Source organism: Micromys minutus, assembly GCF_963924665.1.
Source record: "Micromys minutus genome assembly, chromosome: 17".
NCBI classification, from domain to species: domain Eukaryota; kingdom Metazoa; phylum Chordata; class Mammalia; order Rodentia; family Muridae; genus Micromys; species Micromys minutus.
The window spans coordinates 14,364,167-14,385,810 of NC_137952.1; the positions used below are offsets into that span (position 1 = coordinate 14,364,167).

A 21,644-nucleotide genomic window follows, 5' to 3' on the forward strand; every position below is an offset into this window, starting at 1 on the left:
ATGGAGAGGCCCGAGTCTTCTAGAAACTTGCGGTTGTGGAACTGCACAAGCTTAGAGAGCTCGTGGTGCCACCAGACCAGGGCCACTAAGCTCAGGAAAGTGAACAAAGGTGTGAACTTTGCAACTGCATTTGTGCAGAACCTGTCAGCTCCACACCCTGGAGCCGAGACTCCCGAACCTCAGGTTTTCAGGTGGACCGAGGCGTTCAGTCGCGACCGCTTGCGGCTAAGCTCTGGCCTGGCTGGCAGGCCCAGAGGGGCACGGGTCGCGGGTTGGCCTGCAGGCTTTGTGCCGCTCGCTGGTTCCCGGGTGTGTGCGAGGCACGGAGCATCCAAATTGACACCATATGTTTTCGTATTAGAAGCTTTGCGGTCGAATTCTAGGCGCATAATCATCGCCACTGGGCGAGAACGCCAGCAGTCCCTAGGGAAGAGACACAATGATTGAGGCTTAACCTCTAAAGGGGAATTTAGAGCTATGTTTCTTCGCTGCCATTTCGATGTTGGCAGAGGCGCCCTGGCCCGGTGTCTCTCAGACCAGCACGTGCGGGTTGTGGCTGCGGAAGTGCTGGGCACTTTAGTTTTGCAACGAGTGATAAAGAAGGTCCGTGGTTAGAGGCCTTGCACGCTCTGGCATCTGTAGACTGGGAATTACTCTGGCTTTGCTTTTGAAAAGTTTCTCTGGGAAGGCCTTTCGTTTTCTGGGAAGCTTTCTTTTGCCCACAGATGGGCCTCCATACCTGCACCGTAAATGAGATCTAGAAAACCAAGGCAGATGGTTGAGAAAATTTAGGAGAAACCGGAAGTGCAGGGTAGGCCTTGCCCTGTTTAAGAAGCCATCTCTTGCACTGTGCAATGTACCCTCTTGCACTGGCCCGGGACGGCCCGGAGCCCAGATCCCTAAACGCCTGTCACTTCTCATCGAATTGAGGCCCCGCCCCCCCTCGGCGAGCTATAACCCCCCTCCAGCCCCAAGCCTCAAGCTACCCAGAAAACGCAGCTCCCCTCGAAGGGGAGACGAGTGCAGTTCATTCTCGTCTGAGTGATCTACAAATAGGGACGGAAAGGGTCGTTTTATCACGGTCCCGTTTGTCGTGACGATGCAATTTCCCGGAGCGGAGCACTGTCACAAAGTGACAAGGCTGCCACAAGCGCCCCGACTGATCTTTTCAATTAGCCTTCCATGCATGATCCGGAGCGACTTCCGCCTATTTCCAGAAATTAAGCTCAAACTTGACGTGCAGCTAGTTTTATTTTAAAGACAAATGTCAGAGAGGCTCATCATATTTCCCCCTCTTCTATATTTGGAGCTTATTTATTGCTAAGAAGCACAGGCTTCTGGAGTCAATTTATCAGGAGGCTCCAAGGAGAAGGGAGAAGAGAGGAGAAGAGAGGAGAGGAGCTGAGAACTACATTTCCTCAGAGTGCTTCTGTCTAGACACGGGGCTGCAGGTTGGAGATGTCTGAGGAAGTGGAAAGGGGACTGGCTTTATTTCTATTCCCGTGGTTTCCGAGGACGGTAATTCACAGAGACGCTCCTTCCCTCTCGCCCTAGTCTCTACGCCCAGACAATGGGATGAGGTTGTGAGACCAGAGTGGAAGGAAGGACCGGTGACACTGTGATGCGGTCTCTTTCATTTTCTGTTTTGGGTTTCTTTTAATATTTGTGTCCTTGGTTTGGGGGGGGGGGTGGAGTTCTGCAGCGGAAGTAAAGCGAGTAGTGGTGGGTGGGAAGACTCCAGGTTTCTGAGCACCACTTGGGGCAGGCAGATCACTGTGGGTAAGGGGGTCCAACCCTATGCTTGCCGTGGAGGCACGGATTGGGGGTCACTATCGACACATTTATCTTCCTGGCTCTTTTCTATTCTGCACGCACATGCACACACACACACACACACACACACACACACACACACACACACACGATGCTATGTGCTGTGCACCTCTGCCAGAGTTAATTCGCCATGCTAAGGTTTTATAACATTCTGCCGAGCGGTGCAGGCCTTTGGGTTTGCAGTGCTGTTCCCAAACTGCAGAGACGTCTGTGTGGACTCTGTGGTAACACTCAGAGGTGACGCAGGGAGGAGACTTGAAGAGCTCGATGTTTGCCCCTTGTGGGTTCCAAGAAGGGCCAGGGGTGCTTATGAAGGGGGCAATGGGCTCAGGGAACTGCTGTGGTGATGGTGATACTGGGTGGGTACGTTCCTGTGTATGCTCCTGGCACTGACAACAGTCCAATGGGCAGGGTCAATTGTATTCTAGGATGGGCTGCCCAATACCCTGCATGGCTGGTGCTTCTGTTGTTGGGTGTTTTTGCTTTTTAAACCAGGACCTAGTACCTAGTTGCTGAGGTTCGCACAGGTTATCAGGGAGCTGAGGTTGCATTGTGGTCTTCTCTCTCTCTCTCTCTCTCTCTCTCTCTCTCTCTCTCTCTCTCCCCCTCCCTCTCTCTTCCTCTCTCTTCCTCCTCCTCCTCCTGCTTCTTCTTCTTCTTCTTCTTCTTCTTCTTCTTCTTCTTCTTCTTCTTCTTCTTCTTCTTCTTCTTCTTCTTCTTCTTCTTCTTCTTCTTCTTCTCCTCCTTCTCTTTCTCTCCGCCTCTCCTCCTCCTTTCCTCAGGTCACAGCGGAGTGAATCAGCTTGGTGGTGTCTTTGTCAACGGGCGGCCACTGCCGGACTCCACCCGGCAGAAGATCGTTGAGCTAGCTCACAGCGGTGCCCGGCCGTGCGACATTTCCCGAATTCTGCAGGTGATCCTCGTGGCTGCCCTACTCGCCGCTCCCTACCCGCCCTACCCCGCCCCTCGTCCCGCGGCCCTTCACTTTAAGAGACCTCTCTTCATTTCTTACTGTAAACCCTACTAATTATGGACCACCCCACCCTCATCAACTTCATCCCTTCCAACATCCCTACCTTCCAGCTTTCCCCTCTCCTTCCACCACGGTCCCATTCTCTTTCAACCTCAGTCAGATCATTATGTAAGATAATTCATCTGCGTAAGAAAAAGAATGTGCGTGAATTAATATATCTTTTCATTTGGTAAAGACATTCATTATGGTAACAGTGTATCAACTGTAATGAGCTGAGTTATATAAAGTAGAATTATTCCATCCCCCTCCCCCTATCCCGTGCTAACCTCAGAGTTTAAAGATTTGTTTGCATCCATGACTGTTTGTGAAGAATGTATATGGGCTTTCAAAGGCAAATGCTATCTACTCCTCATTCACGTTTGCTCAACTGGGCAAAATTTTAAGGGAAAAAAACCATAAAAACTCATTTATTTTCCTTTTGTTCTTTACAACATAATACTACTTTAAGCAAGGTCAGCACAAAAAATTAACCTGACTTCGTTTTGATGCATCTTCACACAGTGTTTAGAAAAATAGTCTTTTAAAAAAGCTTTTAAAAATAATTCAAAGTGTTTGAAAGTATCATCATATTTGTAGTTTTAGGGCTACAGATGTAATTTTTAAGAAAAAGAAAGCTCTCTACAGTAAGTTCTCGTACCATTGAAGGTATATTTTTGTGTTATAGACCCATGCAGATGCAAAAGTCCAGGTGCTGGACAATGAAAACGTAAGCTTGTCATTGTTTAATGCATACTTAAACAATTTTATTTTTGTCTTGAAATTATTAATAATGTGGTTTTCTGTCCAATTCCCCAATGCAGGTTTCCAACGGATGTGTGAGTAAAATTCTGGGCAGGTATTACGAGACAGGCTCCATCAGACCCAGGGCAATCGGAGGCAGTAAGCCAAGAGTGGCAACTCCAGAAGTCGTAAGCAAAATAGCCCAGTACAAACGGGAGTGCCCGTCCATCTTCGCCTGGGAGATCCGAGACAGACTGTTATCCGAGGGGGTCTGTACCAACGATAACATACCCAGTGTAAGTTCATTGTGAGCACTGGCTCCCTTGCTCCAAGCGCCTCACTCTCTCCCTATCTCTGCCATTTCTTCATCTCCCCAGCTCTTTTCTCTCCCAACGCCTTGACCTCTCTCTCCTTCTCTTCCCCGATTGGTGTGGGTCTCCAGGGTACCTGGGACTATGGGGAGGTGGTGGGCTTTGAGTTTTTGAGCATCTGGAAAATGGGGGTTAAGTGTGGGGAGTGGTTAGGGATCAAAGGAACTAGGAAAAGACACCAGCTCTTAAATTCCCACCCCTAAAGCACCTTCCTGAAGCTTCTTTCAGGCAACATGCACCCATTTTTGCTCTATGATAAAGTAAATCTCTAAATTAAGTTAAAATCTTTTATCATGGAGTCTTTGATCAAAGCCGAGCAGCAGCAGCAGCAGCAGTGACCTGTCATTAGTGATACCTACAGAGGGAAGGACTGCTCCCTTCCTCTTATCCAACTTCACTTCTAGGAACAAAACGATAGCTGTTCTTTCCACAACATAGCTAAAAATCCACGGACTACCCCAAATGGCTGGGAGCTTTTGTGTAGTGGGTCATTCTTTAAAGCTTCGGAGAGGTGAGATGGGGACCTAAGATGGGGTGACATGTCCTTCGGAGCCGCCACCATTTGGTTTGATTTGCAGGTGTCATCAATAAACAGAGTTCTTCGCAACCTGGCTAGCGAGAAGCAGCAGATGGGCGCAGACGGCATGTATGATAAACTAAGGATGCTGAACGGGCAGACCGGAAGCTGGGGCACCCGCCCTGGTTGGTATCCTGGGACTTCAGTACCAGGGCAACCCACTCAAGGTAAAACTCAAGCAGATACCTTCCTGAAGTGTTTTTCTTCTCTGGGCTCTCACCGTTTAGGAGATTAAAGAGGTTACTATCCTGAAAGGCTGAGGTACCCCAACTCACACTTTGTAATTGGTGTTTGTGAAACTATCTTGTCGACTCTGGACTGTAAGGATTATGTATGTTTAGGGTTGTATGAAGTGGTTAGGAGGTTGTGCATGTCTAAGGTCGAACCTATTGGCGCCTTCTTAAAAGTTGACATTAAAATGCAGCAGAACAGCATGCTTGCAGTTCAAGTGAGACAGCATGCGGAGAGACTAAGATAAACCTCATCGGACTATTTGCCTTTGAAGTAACTGGCAATGGTGTGACTTTGAGTAAGGTGGTAGAGAGGGCAGCCCACCACCACCCCGCCTCCAACGTGCGTGGTCAGTTTGCAGACATTCAGTGGCGGTTCCCTCCCCCGACTGTAACATTTAAACCCACTTACTCGCCCCTCCCCCCGCATCCGTGGGTTCCCGTTCTTTTTCTCGGTGGTGGCAACTGGTTAGAAGTGGGGTGGGGAAACTGAGTACTGGGCTGAGCCTAAGAGAAGAGGCCCTGGGGCTAGAGGGGGGAACAAATAGGAACTGTTTTCCTTTCCCAGGATCTGTGAGAAGGAAGCAGGAAGTACAGTGGGTGGGTTGGCTCTCTCCCCTTCCCACTCACACTGAGGTAACTTGGTCAAGAATAGGAAACAGTTTACTTCGAAGATTAATCGGTATTTGTTGTCTCCGTGACAAGGAGATAATATGCGGGATAATGGGACGAGGCGTCTCACTCCCGGGAGCGCCACATCGCCTGGGGCCATAGGGCCCGGGGCGGCTCAGGGGCTGCGAAGGGGCTGCTGCGAATCGGTGAGCTCTTGGACCGGCCTCGCGTGCAGGGCGCCTCCACAGAGCCGGGTTAGAGAAGGGAAAATCGGTAACAGTATGCGAAATATCTGGTACAAAGGATGCTTCTGTCACTCGCAAGAATTTGTTATGGGAACAATCCTGTCGCTCTGTAATTGCTCATTAGAGAACGTTTTGTTTCTCATTAAGGCGACATGAATAAGCGTCTAGTTGAAGGGGACAGCTGTAGAAATGTTCCACAAGAGACCTCTGGACACGATTCGGCACCAATTGCCAATTAGACATGTCAGTTTTAAGAGCAGAAAACAATATAGGACGGACACTGGGCCGGTAGGGAGAAGAGTGCTCCTTTCTGGTTTCCCAGCACCGGCCGCTCATGGGGTCCGTGCAGGCCTGGACTCCCTTGGGTGACACCTCCTCCCGACCCCGCTCAGGTGACCTCGAACCTGCAGCTTTGAGAGTTGGAGCTCAGAGTGCTCTCAGGTCCAGGCATCTCCGTCTCCGGTGTCTGTTAAGACCAGCTAGAAAAAGATATTGCCAACCCCACAGGGCCCGAGGTTTGAAACCGTAGGATTCCACCTTGCATTCCCAAAGGACACACCCCAGAGAAGCTAGAACTCCAACTGCTGACCGTCCACACTCCATCCCCAGCGGTCTGCGGTTCTGCTCAGCCCTTCCCCGCCCACTTGATCGAAGGTGTCTCGGTTTTGGGCAATAGGCCCAGAAGCTCAGATCTAGGAGGGCTGAGCTCAGAAGTCCTCCACTCCTGCGTTTCCCTGGCGTTTGGAGCTCAGGTTTGCTTGGGGACCAGGGAATGAACACCCACTACCTGTTTCTGGGTGCTAAGACTTAAGACCAGGGCATTAACTTCCACTCACTAGAGGAAGCGTCGTCGCCTGCTTAGAGTCTGAGAACTTGAGACTAAAAGGCGGCAAGAGCCGGGTGGTGACCACTGAGGGCGAGAGGTGGCGCTCGTTCTGGGACTTCAACTCACGGCAGCTAGTTACTGAAGAATGCTGGGCCATACTTCTTGAGTGTCCCACCCACTCACCTTGTTGACCCCCACCTAAGTGCATTTCCCCCCCGGCTCTCTGTTCCGCCTCCCGTGTGTGTGTGTGTGTGTGTGTGTGTGTGTGTGTGTGTGTGTGTATGTGTGTGTGGGGGGGAGGGGAGGAAGCGTGGTTCCAGAGGTGACTTGGGCGTGGGGACCTCAGGTTCTGTGGAGATAGCTTTCCAGGCTGAAATTCCAGAGGATTCTTCTGGTCCTTTGGTGCTAAGAGAGTCTCCCTCCCTCCCTGGCCCCCTTTCCAGCCCGGGAGGCTGATCCGGGGGTCGGTAAAGAGTCCATTTCCAGAAGCATAAGGAGAGGTTAGGTCTCTGAGGGAGACAAATATGGTTTCCATCTGATCTACGCCACGCGGCGGTGAATAAAAATCCTGACGACGTGGGCTGACAATAACGAGACGACTCTATCCAGCCCCAATTCTCCAGCGATTTGGTGGTTTTAGGGATCACGAAGACACCTTTTTCTCGGCTCCTTCCCTCGCCCCAACCCCCATAATACCCAGGCCCTCTATAGGATTTAGTCAGCCTCCTTTCAACAGATGCTTCAATGTTTTGATCCGTGCTCCGGAGCTGAAAAGGTTCCGCAACCGCGTTGCTATCTTTTCTTGCTTGTTTTCCGCCTCGCTGATTAAGACACTAAGAAACTAAGGAATGATTTTATTTCCCAGAGTCTTTTTTTTTTTTCTTTTTTCTTTTCTGTTTCCCCGCCTCTCCCTCTCTCTTTCTCTCTCCTCTTCTTCTTCCAGGAAACAAATCCTATCCCCTGCGTCAGATGGTCCTGGGGCTGGGATAATGGGAGGCGCTTTCACTCTCCTCTGGGATTAGCCTGGGAGGCGCAAGGCGCCCATTGAAGGTCCCTTCTTTGCGCCGCTAGGAGGGGACGCCTTTTAAAGGAGATATCTTAATTGTCTGCCACTTAAGTTTAGCGTGTGGGGAATTAGAGAGCTCTAACTTCTATTTTTAGTTTCTTAAAAGATTTAAGGGTAGAAGGTAAAGCCACCAAAGGCGGGGGTGGGGTGGAGGAGGGACCAAAAAAAAAAAAAAAAAAAAACCACCCAAACCCACACCCCGAGAGCTCTGTCTAAATGAGCACTCAGTCACCTGGCTGCAAACACTTTGCTACTTTAAAAGTAGTGAACACATTTTCAGTGCTGCTTTCTGGGCTGGTTAGAGGCGGCGTTGGCGAATACCGTAGCGTTCTGTCCTTGTCGACTATGATTCCACGTTTGAAAAGAAGCAAAACAGGATTTAGATGTTGTTTTCCTGATCCTATAGCCCTCTCTTTCTCCCCAAATGTCACTTCCCAAGGTAGTGCAAGCCCCAGGTTTATGTCTCTGGCACGTGCTTATGTACAAGTAGTACCCGAGCTTGGAGGACTGTGAATATAACCCCAAAGCTTCGAATTAGGAGGCTGTCCAAAAGCGGACGAGAATAGAGAACACTATCTGCAGTCGTCTTCCGAGGAAGCCCCTCAGCTTTGTTAAATTGGCAGGATCTAACGCACTAGAGAAGGGACAGGGGTGGGGCTTTTCTTTTGGGTGGAGGCATAAGTGACCAGGCCGGATTGTGTTTGTTTCCCAGAAGCAGTAACCGATGAACTTTTCTAGTAGTTCCAAAGGGGGAGGGGGATGGGGAGCAAAAATGCATCCTCCTTCATCGAATCTGATGATAAAAGGGAAAAGGAACAGACCCTCATCATTTTTCCCCCTGGGTGGGGGGACCACTTTGAAAAGTCCTCAAGAGACCTGGGGCAGCAAATTAGTACAGCCACTTGTGCCCTACACGTGAGTTCGGCGCGTCTCCTTCGGCAGGCGACCCTCCCCTCCCCCACTCGTCTGATGTAGGGCAAGATGCCTGAGGCTTGTTTACCAATACACGCTCCCTCCCTCCTCTTCCTTTTCTTCCTTATCTCCCTCGACTCTTCAGTCTATTTCTTTCCTCTACATTTACCCCTCTGTCTCGTCTTATACCTTTTTGGCCATCATCTCTCTCCGCCCTTCCCCCACACCATTCTTCCCCTTTAGCTTCTCTCCTTTCGCCTCCCCTCAGTCCCAGCTCTGGTCCCCGTCCACCCTCCCCACCTCCCTCCACCCCCTGCCCTTCCTCCCCATCACCCCCCCCCCCCCAGCCAAGCGCCCTAAATAGCACCGAGGCGCCCGCTCTCCGGACAGTGATTAATGATAGCAGAGCAGAGGGGTTAACATACTTCGCTGAAAAGTCTGTTGACTGGGCTTCTTGTAACACAATGTGGCCCGCTGCACGCCTCAAGAGAATCCTTTTGTTGTCCGTGCTTATTGTGGCCTCAAAATTCTGCCCACGAAAGTTTGCCAACGCTCCTGCCCCAGGAGTTTAATAGTTTCCCTTACTCGCGGGGCATTGTTTGGTGCTGAAAAGCAGCCCCTCGCTATTCAAGTGTTGGTGGTCATCTCAATAGATCTCCAAGGGCCCATATGGTGGCCAGTGCCGATGAATCCGCCTGTTTAAATGGAGGAGAAAGTTGGGGTTTTAAAACATTTCAAAGTTCCTGAAAAGATCCCACTAGATCCTGTCACAATTCCCTGAACGCTTTGAAGGCGCTGCCTATTGTCTCCTGGTTATAAATGATATTCCTGGCCAAGTCGATTCCCACAGAGGCCTGGCGTCCCCTCCCCCCAAACTGGCCAAGTTTCTAGGATCTGGAGGGAACAGTTCCTGTTGGTGTCTCCTGGGGGCTACAGGCCTCAGGACCCAAGACTCAGCCTGCAGTGCCCTGGGAAGTCCAGCCCAGGCCGGGCTTTCCTTCCCACAGACTGCCCGCCTTGCCCGCAAGGTGCACGGCAAAGCCAGTTAGCCCAAGTGCAGAGCTCTTCACCAAGCGCAAAGGAAAACAATGAAACTTTCCCAGTTTAATGATAGAAATTACATTAAAAGTGGTGGAAATGCCCTAATTAAAAATGTACCACTTAAATGATATGCCAAGGACTCAGCTGCAGCTTAGCATATTTAGCTAGTTAGCGAACTCTCCACCATCTCCTTTAGAATTACACGTTAAAAATTTAAAAGAAATCTTACTTTTCCTCTGGTGCAACACATTACAAAGAATGGACAGTCCTTTTATCTAAATATAAAATTCCATTTTCAGCAATTATAGCCTGTTCTTGGTGACGATATAATTACAGCTGTGCTCGTAATAGGTGTCAGGGCGAAGCGCGCTCACACAATGGCTGAATAAAACTGCAGAACAATGCAGGCACTTCTAAATTCACAACCTTTAAAATGAAATTGACTGTGCAGAATTCAAATAAAAACTACATAAATATTTTTTTAAAAAAGATTACAAGCTTGGCTTGGCTTCTTAATAGCATTTTCTACAAACCTATCAACATCTAATTGATTAGATAGGAATTACTGATTATAGATCAGCTGAAATCTTGCACATCACTCTATTTTCCCAACACAGACACAGGTAAACACGTTCTGTGGGGCGAGGGAACTGGATGAGGAGTCAGTCAGTAGGGAAAGGTCATTTTGTCTGGAAACTTTTTGGCTTGCCTTGTCATTTGAAGAGATGGTGCGGTGTGAGGCCACTGTCAGATCTCATCTAGATGAAAACAGAAGAATATGACTCAGGTGACAGTGTCATTGAAGGAAGGTAACACTTGATTAACTTAGGAAGGCTTTGTGGAGATGCAGGCTCCCCAGTCCCTGGAGTTTATAACTGTACCAAGTCCCATTAGGAGCCCCCCTGTCATTCTGATTTCTCTTACTGTCCTGTTCTTTTTGTTGCAGACGGCTGCCAGCAACAGGAAGGGGGGGAGAATACCAACTCCATCAGTTCCAATGGAGAAGACTCAGACGAGGCGCAAATGCGACTTCAACTCAAGCGGAAGCTGCAAAGAAACAGGACATCTTTTACCCAGGAGCAGATTGAGGCTCTGGAGAAAGGTGACTGGGATATCTCCGAAGTAGAGAAACCTTAAATCAAAGAAAATGCCACGGCAACAGCGAAAAGGGTTAAATTTAGCCAGGGCCCTTTGCATAAAGGATGAACCCCTCCCCCTTTTCAGGGTGTGTATGTGCATGTCCATTTTCTTCTTTTCACACGCCAGTAAACTGAAATATTAACATTCTGACATACAAAGGAAATGATGGTCTAGTTGTCTCAACCACAGACCCAGGAGCATTTCCAGCGATGCCCTAAATGTCATTCCAAAGGAAACTTAACTTGCTCCTGGTGGGAAGGTCCTTGCAAGTACTGTCAGCACACTGCCAAGCTAGCTGAAAGGAAATTGGTTGGATGAGATGGGGGTTGGGTGTTGAATGCTAGCTTGGGCAGGTGTTCGAGAACTATTTTGTGTTCTGGCCTAACCTATAAAACCCACTTACTCTTACAGAGTTTGAGAGGACCCATTATCCAGACGTGTTTGCCCGGGAAAGACTAGCAGCCAAAATAGATCTACCTGAAGCAAGAATACAGGTACCTAGGGACCATGCTGGTTTAATGCATTGGGGTACTTATATTTTGCCTTGCCCGTGTACCAGTCATTGATATAAACAGGGTCAGTTCACAAAGACTCCCTTGTCCTAGGGCCAGGGTGAGAATGGGGGCTTTTTGTTTGCAGCAGAATGGTAGCTAACCTGTTCCATGCATTTCCAGGTATGGTTTTCTAATCGAAGGGCCAAATGGAGAAGGGAAGAAAAACTGAGGAACCAGAGAAGACAGGCCAGCAACACCCCTAGCCACATTCCCATCAGCAGCAGCTTCAGTACCAGTGTCTACCAGCCAATCCCACAGCCCACCACGCCTGGTAACTTAAAACGCTAGCTGCCAAGCAAGGCTGTTAACCCTGCCTGCCCTTGGCTCTCGCTTGCCCTGTAATGACCTCGCCCTTCTCTCTCTCTTTTCTCTTCCTATGCAGTCTCCTCTTTCACATCAGGTTCCATGTTGGGTCGAACAGACACTGCCCTCACCAACACGTACAGCGCTTTGCCACCCATGCCCAGCTTCACCATGGCAAACAACCTGCCTATGCAAGTAAGAGAGGATGGCCACCTGCTGCACAGGGCAAGGGATGGGTTCAGGCTTGCAGACCCCATTCGTTGTATTTACTCCCTTAGGAGTCCTTCTTGTGACAGTGATTGTCTTGACCAGTCAACTCTGAGACAGTCAATCCAACCTCTTTTAGCTGATTGATTGACTGATTGATTGATTCATGCCCTTGAAAAACAAACACTCGATCTGTTCAGTCGTTTAATGTGCCTTTCATCATCATGGTAGCTGGATAATGCCGGGTGGGAGAGAGGTCTGTTTTGGCTACCAGGGGAGTTTGTACAACAGGGTAGAAATAATGCTGGTATAATGTAAGATAGTGAAATGTTGGCATGTATAAAGTTTGTGTTTATGTTAGTGTGTTTGTATTAATATGTACAGAAGAAGCAGGAGCATTCTGACGATTATTTTTGATCTGAGTGAGAAACTAGTGAGGAAGAGAAACAAAAAGGTGGGGGGGGGGGAGGAAGGCTGAAAAGTGAGATGAGATTTAGAGAGTGAATTGTATTTACTAAAATAGGAAAACTAGTTCTTTCTATATTTAAAAGTAAAAAAAATAGAATAGAAAGTATTTGCTAGAAATGTAACGTGTGTCAGCTGTAGGTGATATGACAGGACCGTGGTAACCCTTGCTGCCTAGAGAGCTGGATGGCATCCTTACTATAATACTCTGACCTGTGTTCTTAGGGGTAGGTCCTTGTCCAAGCTGGCCTTGTGTAATGTAGGTTGTGTGCGGCCCCTGCCTGTGCAGCCATTATATACGCCTGCAGGCTTAAGACTGGCAGCATGAGCCCTGCAGGAAACAGTTATGGGAGTTACACAGGCTACTTAGTCTCCACTGAACGTCTTTTGCCAGGTTTGGAATTCAAATAACATCAAAATAAAGTCTCCCACTCTTCAGGCCAGCGTTGGAACTAGATAGATAAGCAACTCTAGAGGACGTATTCACAGGCTTCTTTTCCATTGCATCTGGTTGTTATTGGACAAAGTGCAACTGATGTAAAGGAAGGGGCCAATAGCCTATTGGTTTGGAATTGTTCGAACTATTTTGGAATTTCTCAGAAGTCAGTTTGCCTAGAGGATGTGACTGTGGGATTTAGAAGCAAATGCAAACTGAAGTTCTGACTGGGCCCTTTAGGCCTGTTTGCCTTTTTGAACTTGACACAAGCAGTCACCATCTGACTTTAATGAGGCCATCAAGTATCTTGTGCACTTTTATATGTTATAGCAGTATCTAGGTTTCTGTGAGGATGACAATGTACACATGGGGGGATAAAACAGAAATAATTAGATGAGGGATTATATTAGGCTTGCTTCCATTTATAAAGAAATGTGTTAGGTTGACTTGTTTTAAACATTGACTTTTAAAAATTACACAGATTGTACAGCTACAAAAGTAAATGGCTTCATTGAACAAAGAAAAAAAAAGAAACAATATGTGAATTTATTGTTCAGAGAAAACTACTTTTTAGGTTTTGGAATAGGGAGAGGTAGTGTCTCTGTCAATGGCTTCTTCCTGTTGAAAAAAAAATCCTCTAATCTTGCAAAGAATGGGTCTCTCCCGTCGGACCTTCCTTGGTGGGTGTCAGTCTTTGTGAATGAGGATTCGAGGATGTCAAGCATTTGCAGAGCAGAAAAGCTATGGCTGAGCCTCTGCATCTACTGATTTGCCTCTCGAGTTTTTTGACCTCAAGTAACTCCCATAAGGCAGCTTTAGCCTGGCTCTGCATATTTCTTGTTTAGTTATGAGAGAAATCTATTTCCTCGACATTTCTGTCTTGAATGCTTAGAAGATAGCAATACAATTTTATGGGTGCAACCCAGTCAGGGCTTTGGGGTCAGTTAAGAAGCCACAACTAATTCTCAGGCTGTGTTTAAGTTATACTCACTGACATTTTTAACCTCTTTAATTTACTTTACTATGGTTGTGTCTTTTAAAAAACAATCTCTAATCCTCCAAGTCCAGCACTGGAAAGTTCCCAAGGTCCCTACACCAAACTTTCCAGCATGTCCTCCTATTGCTCTATTGAACTATGGGATTTGGGAATCCCAGCATTCTCAGACAGATCCAGGTTTGTAGAGGGAGTGTGTGCCTTTCATGGTAGCAACTCTAGCAGTGGTAAAAGACTTCCAAAACTGGACGTTTGTTTGCATTTAGCATGTTTCACAAACTTAGTACACAGTATGCTCTGGTGGTGGCAATGAATTCTAGGACATTCCAGACAGGCATCAGTAATGACCAAGTTGTTGGCAGACCCTGAAGAAGAGGTAGCCTAGGATGTTGTCTGGTGGTTCCAGTAATCACAGGTTTTTCTTTCTTCTGGCAGCCCCCAGTCCCCAGTCAGACCTCCTCGTACTCCTGCATGCTGCCTACCAGCCCTTCAGTGAACGGGCGGAGTTATGATACCTACACCCCTCCGCACATGCAAACACACATGAACAGTCAGCCCATGGGCACCTCGGGGACCACTTCAACAGGTGAGCTCTCTGCAGCTGCACATAGGCATCTACTGGGCCTCTTTGGCCAGCTGGTCTTTCACACTGTTTACTATTGGCTTGAGAAGCAACTTTCTGACCTTGCATTTAGGACTGTGTTGACTAATTTACTACTCTTGTCTTGAGAGAAAACAGACTGAAAAGAGAAATTCAGTTAAGTTAGCATGTTGACAGCACATAGACAAGAATCATCATTTATGGTGGTGAATGTGATCACAGAGTATCAAATCAAAAACCCAAATCACGTTTTCAGATGACATCTTAGTCAGAGCTGGACAGTAGGGGTCCACTGAACTTTATGTGATGGGTACTTTTTAGAGTTGTAAAAGTTAGGTCTGGTTTTACCTCCCAGCCCCATTTTGGCTTCTGAGGATGTAGCAGGTGAGTTTTCCAGAGATCGTTGCACTGAGAAACTCCCAAACATTGGGTGTCACGAGGTTTGTGTAAACACAGCCTCTAGTTTCAAAAGGTCTGCTTTTCTTTCTAATGGTTGAAAGTTTTGTCTTTCTTTCTAAGTATAAAGTAAAAAAGGTATGAAGTGTTAGGGATTTAGAGAGCCCGTGTGTTCATGCTGTGTTCTATTGTAGACTCTAACTATGCAGCTGCCTTTCTGTTCATTTATAGGACTCATTTCACCTGGAGTGTCAGTTCCCGTCCAAGTTCCCGGGAGTGAACCTGACATGTCTCAGTACTGGCCTCGATTACAGTAAAGAGGAAGAGAGAGAAAGTGTGATCGAGAGAGGAAATTGTGTTCACTCAGCCAATGACTATGTGGACACAGCAGTTGGGTATTCAGGAAAGAAAGAGAAATGGCTGTTAGAAGCACTTCACTTTACAGCTGTGTCCTGTATGGAGCCTGGGAATGGACTAGAAACAAGGACCTTTGCATACAGAAGGCACGGTATCAGTTGGAACAAATCTTCATTTTGGTATCCAAACTTTTATTCATTTTGGTGTATTATTTGTAAATGGGCATTTGTATGTTATAATGAAGAAAAGAACAACACAGGCTGTCGGGTCTTGGATCTGTGTTGGCTCATGTGTTTGTTTAAAGGAAACCATGATTGACAGGATTTGCCATGGATTTAAGAGTTTTATCAAGATATATCGAATACTTCTACCCATCTGTTCATAGTTTATGGACCGATGTTCCAAGTTTGTATCATTCCTTTGCATATAATTAAACCTGAAACAACATACACTAGATATATGTAAAAAATATCTGTTGGTTTTCCAAAGGTTGTTAACAGATGAAGTTTATGTGCAAAAAAAGGGTAAGATATGAATTCAAGGAGAAGTTGATAGCTAAAAGGTAGAGTGTGTCTTCGATATAATCCAATTTGTTTTATGTCAAAATGTAAGTATTTGTCTTCCCTAGAAATCCTCAGAATGATTTCTATAATAAAGTTAATTTCATTTATATTTGACAAGAATACTCTATAGATGTTTTATACACATTTTCATGCAATCATTTGTTTCTTTCTTGGTCAGCAAAAGTTAATTGTTCTTAGATATAGCTGTATTACTGTTCACAGTCCAATCATTTTGTGCATCTAGAATTCATTCCTAATCAATTAAAAGTGCTTGCAAGAGTTTTAAACCTAAGTGTTTTGCAGTTGTTCACAAATACATATCAAAATTAACCATTGTTGATTGTAAAAACCATGCCAAAGCCTTTGTATTTTCTTTATTACACTATTTTCTTTTTAACCTTATAGTGTGGTGTTACAAATTTTGTTCCCACATTAGGTTAATGTCCTAAATCAATGGTTACTTTCATATACTCCATTTTACAATCTGACAGTCCCCAAGGAAATAATTTTCACACACATCAGAGGTTGGTAATGTGTCATAAAAATTCTAAACCAAAACACATCTGTGTGTAGCTCTGCATCCCACAACATGTATAGAAAATGGTAATACTTCAAATTTATCTATTTATTTCATTGGAAAGCTCAAAGCAATTAAAAACTGCAACAGGGGACTCACTAGGAATTGTTTTGAATTAGAAATAGCAACAACCCCACAACAATCCCACTACAGTCATTTTTAAAGCTTGAGTTCTTAAAGAAGGCGCTCTGAAAGCTGTTGCCTCTCTCGGATAACTCGTCTCCCTGCCCTTTCGCCCTCCCCTTCGCACGAGAGGCACCCGTTCCCACTGAACCCCTCCAGCTGTTCCCACTTGCGTCTTGCTTTCTGTGCTGTGGTGGATGGTTGGAGGGTGGAGGGGGTTGTTGTATGTCAAGGAATAATGAACAAAGTCACATGAACGGACAACAAAGCGGACTGTGACTGGCCGGTGGGAGTTAAAGGCCTTTAGTCACTGGCAGCTTAAGCCAAACATCCCCAAATCTATGAAGCACGGCCCATTGTTGGTCAGTTGTTATTTGCAAAGAAGCACAGATCTGGTCGTGTATAAAGTGACAGTGCACAGGGCAGGGGTGCCTGAGCCCAAGCAATGGATAGGGAAAAAACACCGTTTTGGGTTAGAAAAAGGCCTACCTGTTATTTTCTGTCTGTTCTGTGCAACACTTAAGTCACATAGACACATTTCCTTCAGTGAGCTTGAGAAAAAAAAAAAAAAAAAAATCTGAGGTCCTGGCCACCTGGATTAAAAACACTTACATAAGGAGACTCGTCCTAGGGAGAAAAAGACACTTCCACCGACACGAACTCGAGATTTTTTTATTTTTGTAAATTGCCAAAGGCAAATCATCAGAAATAAATTGATTGGAGGATTTCAGGTACCCACAAACAGATATTGAGATCCATTTTATTCTAACAGAGTTGATTCATGTCTGGAGATGCCATCCTAACTCTGTGTGTGTGTGTGTGTATGTGTGTGTGTTTGCAGTTGTCCATGTCAGCCCACACTGCCTGCTGGCACGTAACCTCTGTTGGTACAATCGTCCTTGCAGACACTTCCACCTCCTGACATTTTGCAGCCTCCGTTCCCTGAGGGACAAGTGTTGAGGGAACTGTCAGAGAAGAGCTGTGTTGTAGCCTCTGCTGGCTGGCTTACTTATTCCTTGAAAAAAAAAAAAAAGAGCAGTTTCCAACTGGCTGTGATTTGGGATGGTGTCAGGCAGCCTGTGCTGGCCCATGGCTCTGCCAGCTAGAGCACAGTGATGACAGAGAAAGGCACAGGGCATTCTGGGTGCAAGATGGGGAGTGACCTGAGAGCTGAGGGTATGGATGTGTGCAGTCAGGCACATACATGTTCTCAGACAGTCAAGGCTGCCAGAGTGCAGTGGGGCAGCCTGGTATATCCTGAAGGAGCAACACTCAGCTGCGGAGTCTCTGGTCCAGCAAGATGAGAACAGCAAGTAGCCTTGCCTTCTCCCCGCGTACACCCTAGAGAGACGAACTGTCTACACCCCAGGCTGTGTCATCACAGTGTCTGGGAGTTCTGACTCCCAGTGGTCATTTTCATTTAGTTATTTACTGGCAGATTTATTTATTTATTTATTTATTTATTTATAGATTTGTCAATGGGAAATCTGCAGGGATGTTTTAGGGTCATTTTCCAGGACAAAGACCAAGTTTTATAACATCCTTGGTGTATACAGATCACATTTTTATCTCAAGGTTTGACTGACTTAGGGGCACTGGGTGAACAAAATTACAGGTGAATCACTCTAGGGCAGTGGTTTGTCAACTTTCCCAACCTTGTCACCCTTTACTACAGTTCCTCATGTTGGGGTGAGTACCAATCATAAAACGATCCCATTGCTACTTCGTAACTGCCATCTTGCTACGGTTATGAACTCCAATGTAAACGTCTGACATGCGGGAATGACTCCCTGCGACAGGCTTGTTCTAAGCCTAAGGCATCATGACCTACAGGTTGAGAAAGGCTGTTCTAGGTGAAAATAATCTTTGTGGTATGCTGTTATGATATTCTGAGATTTCCTCTCCTCCAACACTATACCTGGAAACAAATTTTACCTAGTGAACAATTGGCTGCTCAGCAATGGTTACATCAAATCCTCTTTCTACTTAAATGAAACACCATAACTATGTCTAGACTGTTAACATTTAGCCTTGTCTGTGAATGTTTGCTGTGTGCTCTGGACTTTAATGTTATCAAGAAAATCTTTTGTTTTCGTCTTTTTTTCGTGTCTATGTTTGGTTAACGGATGCCAAATACACATTATTCTGTTTTTTAGTAACTTGATTTTAGTCACAGATGACTAACCTGCCCATGTTTCAATATCAAAGTGCAATTCTTTTGCTTAATTCTGACATTGTTGGTGCTGACTATCTTTGAACATAGTAACAGATATCTTAGAGGTGACATTAATAATGGGCTCAAATGAGGATTTTGCCCCCAGACCCTTGCTGTAGGTGCATGTATATGTCCTTGTCATTAAAACTAAAAGGCAGGGAGTTAATAGTAACCTTTGCTTTAGGAGCTTTTCTTTTGTGCTGACATTAGCGCTAGCAAATCCCTGGGTAGTGCTAAAGAATAAGTAAAAAGGCTGAGAAAAGTGATCTTGTCCAGGGGTTATTAAAACATCAGATGGTCTCAGATCCATATACCTACCTGGTTAACCTGGAGTAGTCAAAATCCTTACCCATGTTAAAGAAAGGCAGATCTAGCATGAGGAATGAATACCTCACATGGCCTCAGGCTTCATACACTGGAACAGTGATTGATATAAAGACAGTTCAGATATTCTATCTGACAATGTTATTAAGTATTGTTACTCAGAAAAGTTAAAAATCTATTATGTGCATTTCATAATATATGAGAGGGACAGTCCTGTGTGTGTGTGAGTGTGTGTGTGTGTGTGTGTGTGTGTGTGTGTGTTAGCATTTTGAAGACTAATATTTTCATATAGGAATCTGTTGCAGTAATAGAGAACAAAAGTTCCCAGATAAAGGAAAATATTTTTAGACCGTGTTTTTATCAGAGGAAAACAAAACAGAACAAAACAAAATAAAATACTCCATACATTTATTTCCAATAGCAGTTTTTTCTTATTCCTCTTTCCCTCCTCCTCTTCTTACTATTATTTTTAGTTGTAGTAGTATTAAAATATGGTGGTTGACCCTAAAAAAACAAAGCAGTAGATGTAGTATTTTTGGAAAGCCCAGGTATTCTATTTATTTAAAATGCATCTTTATTAACCTTTAAAAGTTTAATTTGTATTTAAACTGAGGGTTCGAATATGCTTATTCAATTTCAAGGTAATTTACCTATTTGTAAAGCACATATCTACTAGAAGCCAGTTGTTAACTTTGTAGATATAGGAATCAAGAAACAAACGGATGACTCGTTGGATATTTTAAAATCAGTTACACACCTGATGGCCTCACACTTCCTTTTCAGAGCCAACTACCAAGTAACTGTGCTGTTGTGTGTTTGTGTGAAATGAAACACAACAGGGTAAGAGAAAGGTTAGTTATTAAAACAATCAGACGTCCACTTCAGTTGATTCACAATTCCTCAGAGGCCAGTATGACTTACTGTCTATAGAGGAAATCAATTCTTGAGGTTGTTTTAAATCTTAAAAGTACCTTTCCTTAATATAAAAGCCCTTTAATCTTAACTGACAGATCAATTCTAAAACTTTATTTTGAAAAGAAAATGGGGAAGAATTTGTCTTTAGAATTAAAAGGGATTAAAAAAAATGAACCAGACATTCTAAAAAAAAAAAAATCAGGTGATTTTTTTTTATTGCTAATGAAGTCTTGGTGACAAAATAGTTGTCTTTTTGATTTTATCACAAAAAATAAACTGGTAGTGACAGGATGTGATGGAGAGATGTGACATCCTGGCAAATCACTGTCATTGATTCAATTATTCCAATTCTGAATGAGAGCTGTATACAGTGTGTGTTTATGCCACAGTGGGCTTTTTTTAAAAAGTGACTGACATTCATCATATTGGTGAGACAGTTTAAAAAACCTAGTCTTTGTTTTCTACAATGTTGTAAAGCGCAAATAGAGTATAATTTGTGGTATATTAAAAGGAAACTGCTTAACATGCTAGTTAAAGGTGCTTCAAAATATTCTAATTTATTTGAAAATGTATTTTGGAAATTCAATTTCTGCCAACAGATGTTAAACATCTTTCTAGCTTCCACTGTTTACCTGGGGCTTGTCAAATCCTTCAAGAATATGGACCCATGACACCGAAGCCAAGCCCTAGTGTCTTACATGAAACCGTGTTCTATCTGCTGTGCTGAGACATGCTACATGATTAAATATTCATTTACAGGCTCAACCAGTGCTCACAGGTAACCAAGGGTTTAGGTGGCACAGTGGAGCTCTGAGCTTGTCTCAGTTACTCACTCTGTCTGAGACCTATAATATATAACTTGCTTACCAGGCTCCAGGACCTATCTCTAGGGCCCCAGCATTAGTGTAGCTGCCAGCTTGAATTGTCTGTTGACACAACTTCATAGTGCTGAGGTCAACTGTCCAGGACTTTAGAACAGCCGTCCAGCCAGCTTCTGCGTGCGTCCCATCAAGTCCGGTATGAGCTGTCTAATGTGGGGTAACGCAGACTGAATCCCCCAAATATGATTTTTATCTTCACCATTTTAAACAACAGAACACACAAATGCAAACTGTTTCAAATACTAGAAAACAAAGCATTCTTAAAAAAAAAAAAGTCTTGGCAGTTTTTGGTGACCTTTTCAAAAATAAAGTGATCTGAAATGTATTTACACACACCTTGAATTCAATGCTCTACACTCCATGTTTGGGTGTGACATGTGTGTAACCGTAAGATATGAGTCACCATCATCCCAGTGCAACCGTCCACATGAACTAATGACAACGCCAAGGCACACTGTGTTTTAGGTATTTTTTGGGTGTTTACTTAAAAATTAATTAGTACTTAAACACACAGCAGTAGCTAAATGTCAAAGGAAAGTATTTCTGCCAAATTACTTTATACAAAAGCTAGTAAAAAAAACAAACAAACAATGAAACAACCCACACCGCAGAATGGTGGTTCTACTTTGTAACCCAGTGTTTCTCGAAGGCTGGAGGTCAGATCGCCAGGACACGTTTACATAAGCTACTAGCGCTCATCGTCAGGGCTCAGGGCGTCAGGGCGGCAGATAACTTCGAAGAGGTGAGGAGGGAGGGTCTAGAAGTCCAGGTGCTTCTTGCCTCCAGCCATCTTGCTGCAGCCTGTGCCCAGCAGCGTGGAGGATGCTGCCAGATCCTGTTTGCTTGAATGGCCCACTGTGTCTGACAAGTCTGGAGGCAAATGCAGTCGCTGGGGCACATGGTAAGAGAAGAAAAATAAGAAAAATTAATTTTGCTTTCCCGCGCACTTCAGAATACAATATTATGCTCTGTTGATCAGCATTTAGTCTTGCATATGAAATCTGCTAAAACAATCCCTCCGACAGAGCCATTATCATCACACTCCATTCTTACTAGAGCTTTACAAATGACTGAGACTGTTAGAAACCGGACCAAGATTCTCAGTGGAATGTCTTCAGAGTCCAAAA

General features: G+C 45.1%; 2 protein-coding genes across 2 annotated transcripts in view; one reads left to right on the forward strand and one right to left on the reverse strand.

Moving 5' to 3' along the window:
* Positions 1-1,264: 1,264 nt before the first annotated feature.
* On the forward strand, positions 1,265-14,879 carry PAX6 (paired box 6; the record flags this gene model as incomplete). The annotated part of the gene is given in 13 exon segments (XM_080931226.1): positions 1,265-1,287; positions 1,289-1,413; positions 1,416-1,451; positions 2,616-2,746; positions 3,531-3,572; positions 3,667-3,882; positions 4,536-4,701; positions 10,413-10,568; positions 11,018-11,100; positions 11,281-11,431; positions 11,543-11,658; positions 14,001-14,151; positions 14,794-14,879. Coding segments are annotated over 13 exon segments (1,482 nt in total).
* A 6,112-nt stretch (positions 14,880-20,991) lies between these two features.
* The window catches only part of ELP4 (elongator acetyltransferase complex subunit 4), a gene marked incomplete at its 5' end in the record, with an annotated part of 172,168 nt that continues 171,515 nt past the window's right edge, over positions 20,992-21,644 (reverse strand). Inside the window, one exon of the mRNA XM_080931152.1 lies at positions 20,992-21,406. Within this exon, the coding sequence (XP_080787278.1) occupies positions 21,275-21,406 (132 nt within the window). The 3' untranslated portion in view covers positions 20,992-21,274. The remainder of the gene's footprint in view (positions 21,407-21,644) is intronic.